General features: G+C 61.7%; 1 protein-coding gene across 1 annotated transcript in view; it reads right to left on the bottom strand.

The window, feature by feature from the left end:
- Positions 1–3154: 3154 nt before the first annotated feature.
- The window catches only part of GSS (glutathione synthetase), a gene marked incomplete at its 5' end in the record, with an annotated part of 4930 nt that continues 3302 nt past the window's right edge, over positions 3155–4782 (bottom strand). Inside the window, 4 exons of the mRNA XM_008940032.1 lie at positions 3155–3278; positions 3690–3879; positions 4158–4239; positions 4408–4602. Of these exons, the coding sequence (XP_008938280.1) occupies positions 3155–3278; positions 3690–3879; positions 4158–4239; positions 4408–4602 (591 nt within the window). The remainder of the gene's footprint in view (positions 3279–3689; positions 3880–4157; positions 4240–4407; positions 4603–4782) is intronic.

The following is a 4782-nucleotide window of genomic DNA, read 5'->3' as shown; positions in this document are numbered from 1 at the left end:
GGAATAAATGGTGGGAGAAGTTTAAAGTTAGTTTATGGTTAAATCTGACACAGCTTTATGAGGACAAGAAGAAAAAAAATACCCAAAATCTCTAGCTCAGGAGCCCGAGCACCCCCCGGGGACTGCCAAAGCCATTCTTCCTCAGCTGAGTTCCACTGAACCCCAGCCCCACGGGGAGATTCCTCCTTTGTCACCTCTGTGAAAATTGCATGTGAACTGCTTGATTTTGCACTTAAACCAAAGGAGAAACGGGCTTTAGAACTTGCTGTGACAGCTGGTTTGGGGAGTGCCAAGGTCTGGGCTTTACTTGCCACCCAAGGTGGCTTTTGGCCGGGCCAGTCACAGGCTGTGGCAGCCACTGCTGGGGCTGGTTGTCCTGGGGGCTGTTGGCCAAGTCCCAAGTCTCACTTCTTACCTGCTGCTCTTGCTGGCACAGCACATGCCATGATCTGTAACCTCAGCCTGTGCCAGTGCACCCCCCAGCTCTTTACCTCTGGGTCCTTCCACCTTGTTGACAAGGATTCCTCTGTTGTCCCTCCTGTTACTCTTCATTTGTTCTGTGATTTTGGCTGGAAACAGCTCGAGTTTTATGCAAAATGGAATAAAATTCAAGGAAACCAAATGGAGAAGGGCCTTGGAGTGTGTGCCTGGGCTGGCGGAGCTCGTCTGCTGCTGTTGGACCTACTGGGCATTGGTGTGGTCGGGGTTTGGGGTGTTCCAGCTCCATCTGGGTCTGTACCACCACCCTGCACTGGGGCAAGGGCAGCTCTGGCTCCAGGCCTGGAGCCTGTGCTCCCTTCCTGCACCACCCCCTGGTGCAGGACCAGAGCCAGGGCCACAGCAGAGCCACCCGGGGAGGCTCAGGGCTCTGGGCTGCTGCAGGTCTCTGTGCTGCTCCCTGCCCAGGCACAGCTCAAGGCTGAGCAGCTCCTCCTGGGGCCTGGCTTACCTGGCAGCCCTCACCCCGGCAGCTCTCTGGTTGTGGGGCAGAGAGGAACCTCATGAAGTTCAACAGGAGCAAGGGAAGGGTCCTGCCCCGGGGGGCAATGACCCCCTGCACCAGGGCAGCTGGGGGTTGAGCTGCTGGAGAGCAGCTCTGCAGAGGATTTGGGAGGGCTGGAGGGCAGTGGGTTTGTGGTAAGCCAGCAGTGTGCCCTCGGGGCCAAGAAGGGCAGTGGTACCTTGAGGTGCACCAAGAACAGTGTGGCCAGCAGGTCAAGGGGGCTTCTCCTCCCCCTCTGCTCTGCCCTAGTGAGGCCACATTTGGAGTACTGGCTCCAGTTCAAGAGAGACAAGGAACTGCTGGAGTGAGTCCTGTGGAGGCCAGAAAGCTGCTGAGGGGCTGGAGCATCTCTGTGCTCAGGAAAGAATGAGAGAGCTCTGGCTGGAGCTGGGGGTCTGAGCAAGAGCTACGGGATGGGGGTGACAGGATGGGGCCAAACTCTTGTCAGTGGTACCTCGTGACAAGATGAGGGGTGATGGGTACAAACTGGGACACAGGAGGTTCCCTCTGAACAGGAGAAACTTCTTTCCTAGGAGGGTGGCAGAGCCTGGAACAGGCTGCCCAGAGAGGTGGTGGAGACTCTGGGAGAGATTCCAAACCTGCCTGGCTGTGATCCTGGGCACCCTGCTGTGGGTGAGCTGCTGGAGCAGGGGCAGCTTGGATGACAGGATCTCCAGAGGTCACTTCCACCCCCACCACGCTGGGGTCCTGTGACACACTGCTGGTGCTGGGCCAGCACTGCAGCTCTGAGGGCAGGACACATGCCCAGCATGGTGCTGGGCAGCCCCACAGGGGTGTGAAGGTGCATGACCAGGCCACACTTTGGAGCCATCACCTCCCCTTCACAGCTGGGCTCAGACAAAACCAGCACAAGACCAGGGCTCAGGCTGCACGTACATTTTAATCTCTGGCTGAGGATAATCAACCTGCCCCCAGCCAGCACAAGCACTCAGGACTCACAGGCTCAGTCCCATGGACCTGAACCCTCCCATGGTGCCCATGCAGCTGGGTATGGGGCTGGCACTCAGCCAGAGGCTTCTTCCTGGGGTGGCTGAAAGGGTGGAGCTGAGGCAGCCTCCGTGCTGCCCCTTCAGCTGCTAGGCTGAGGAGGAAGAGGCACAAGACCTTCCTGGTGAGTCCATGCTCCTCCCTGTCCCCTGGCTGCAGAGCTGATCCCACTGTTGATGAGCTGGAGGGGGACACGTGTCCCAGCTGCTGGTGCTGGTCCCAGGGTGCTGTGCTCAGCAGCTGGGGCTGTGCCCCCGGAGCCTCCTGCAATCCCACTGCTCAGCCCACCCTGCAGGACCCTTCCCCAGGCTGGGGCAGATGCTGAGGGGATGCAATGGCACAAGCCCTTGGGGCTTTGGGGTTTAGGGACATGCTGGTGGTGACACCAAGCTCTGGTTCCCCATTGTGCTGGGATCTGCCACCACTGCTGAGCGATTCTTGTGGCAGCCTGTGGAGATCAGTTGGTCAAGGCTGCAGATGAGGGGAGGAGCTGCAGCCCTCCTCCTGCCTGGGGCAGCACGTGGGCACTGCCCAGGGTGGGGACCCAGGCCAAGGGAACAGTAGCTGGGCAAAGCAAGAGCCAAGCCAGAGGCCCTTGGGCACATTACACCAGGGCAGGTGGCCCTTGTGCAGGAACCTCAGGCTGAAACACAAGCCAGGGTGGCAGCAGCACATGAAGGAGGGCTGGAGGGAGCTGGGGCATGCAGAGCCAGGCTCCCCTCTTTAACCTGGAAGGCACTGAGGCACTGGGTCACAAATCCCAGGGGTGAAGGTGCTCGTGCAAGTAACAGCCTTTCTCCTCCCCTTCCCCGGGCTTTGGGTTTCTGTGTCTCCAAAACCAACACAGCATCAAGGAGCACGAAACTGGGGCCAGGGCGAGTAGCTGCTGGGGCACAGTCGCCCTTCAGCGTTGCTGTAGGTACCCCAGGGGAACACCCAGACCCACCCTGGAGGGCAGGGCAGGGCCCCGAGGGGGCAGAGCAAGGGGAGACCCTTTCCTGCAGGAGGAGTCACAGAGGAGCTGGAGCTGGCACGCCAGAGCTCTGAGCCGTGGTCTCCACGCGGTGCCCTCGGCCAGCGTGCCCCAGGAGAACACCCCGGGGGCACACCAGCTCCTGGGGCGTGGGGCAGGGCAGGGCCCCCTCACACCAAGTAAGGGGTGTCCAGCACGGCCACCCCAGCGGCCACCCCGCCGTCGGCGTGCTCGATGGCCTTGGTCCTCAGGAGGTGCCCAGCAGCCCTGTTCATCACCAGCTCCTCGCCCTGCCTGCGGAGAGACGGGCAGCTGAGGGGAGTGCCCAGGGCCCTGCAGCTCCCACGGGCACCTGCAAGCCCCCGGGCTGACACAGAGACCCCCGTGGCAAGAGCTGTGCCCGTTTTGTGCCCACTGGTGCCAGGCCCTGGCTCAGCTGGGCCATGCCACACCAGAGCCCTGTGGTGGTGGCACCAGGAACCACCAGCACCAGCTCGGCAGCTTTTCAACAGCTTAGCAGCAGCTCAGCATCTGAACAGTGCTCGGGAAGCTGCTGGCAGGGCAGGGGCTGGTTGGCCACAGCTGTCCCTGGCACCTCCATCGCCCCAGCCACCCGCCCTGGTGCTGTGCACAGAGGGGAGACAATCCCAGCCTGGGTGCTGGCTGGAGCAGGAACCAGCCTGTAGAGCTGAGCACGTTCCTCACCTGACATAGACACCAAAAATCCCGAGCTCAGAGATGCACTTGGAGGCTTCAACAGGGGTGTGAGCCCTCAGCAAGTAATTCACCACTGGCTGCGGCTTGATCTTCTCCATCAAGATGTAGGAGGTTCTCTCAGGGCTGTCTCTGATCCTCTCCAGAACCTGCCTAAGCTCCTCACCATACAGGTTGTTCCCTGACAACAGAAGAGGCAAGTCAAGCACTTCCCAGCAGCATGGGCCGTTGGCACTGGCAGCCCAAACAGGCCTGGCCTTTGCCCTCCTGCTCCTCACAGCCCAGCCTGGGGCCTCCAGGGGCAACACGACCTGAGGGCTACGACCACTCCCCACAGCCACAATCCACCCGACCCTTCATCCCTCAGCACAGGACTAGGAGCCACCACGGAGCTACTGCCTACCCTGGGCACGGCCCCAACAGCAGGGAGAGGCCAGAGGGGCCCAGCCCAGCTCCTACCTCCACCTTCTCGCTGCGGCTTCAGCACGAAGCGGTCTGGGTCGGCAACAGCCTCAGCAACCATCCTGTCACCCTCTTCCCCCTGGCAGGGAGGGACAGCAGTGCTGCAGGGAGGACTGCAGGCTCCTCCTCAGAGCCCTCTAGGCAGGACTGACAGGGCTGCCCGGGGCCACAGCACAACCCCCTCATCTTCTCAAGCAGAGGAAGCCCCTGCGGGCTGGGCAGCCACCCGGGCCCTGCTCACACTCACCATGTCCAGGGAGTAGAGCCCAGCAAAGGTGGCTCTGATCCGAGCCACGGCCTCGGCCTGGCCAGGCAGCAGCATCTCCAGCGTCCCGGGCCGGCTCAGCTCCTGCTGCACCTTCTTGGTGCCCGCCAGCTGGGTGGCAATGTTGGGGCACTTCACTGCCCTCGACCTCTCCAGCAGCAGCCGTGCCTCCCAGTTCTGAGACAGACAGAGAGCAACCATCCCATCAGTGGGAAAAGCTTTCTTCAGGGCCGGGCTGGGAGCAGCACTCTGCAGACAAGCAGAGGTGCCATCCTGCCCACCCTGGGAACAGCAGGGCCGGGTCGGTCGCTGCCTTTGGCTGCAGCTGCGCCCCAGCCTGTGCAAGGCCTCCCACCC

The sequence above is a fragment of the Merops nubicus genome, unplaced genomic scaffold, assembly GCF_000691845.1.
Source record: "Merops nubicus isolate BGI_N331 unplaced genomic scaffold, ASM69184v1 scaffold13745, whole genome shotgun sequence".
In the NCBI taxonomy this organism is placed as follows: domain Eukaryota; kingdom Metazoa; phylum Chordata; class Aves; order Coraciiformes; family Meropidae; genus Merops; species Merops nubicus.
Note: the sequence above shows the minus strand (reverse complement) of the source record. Positions and strands in the feature narration are given on the sequence as shown.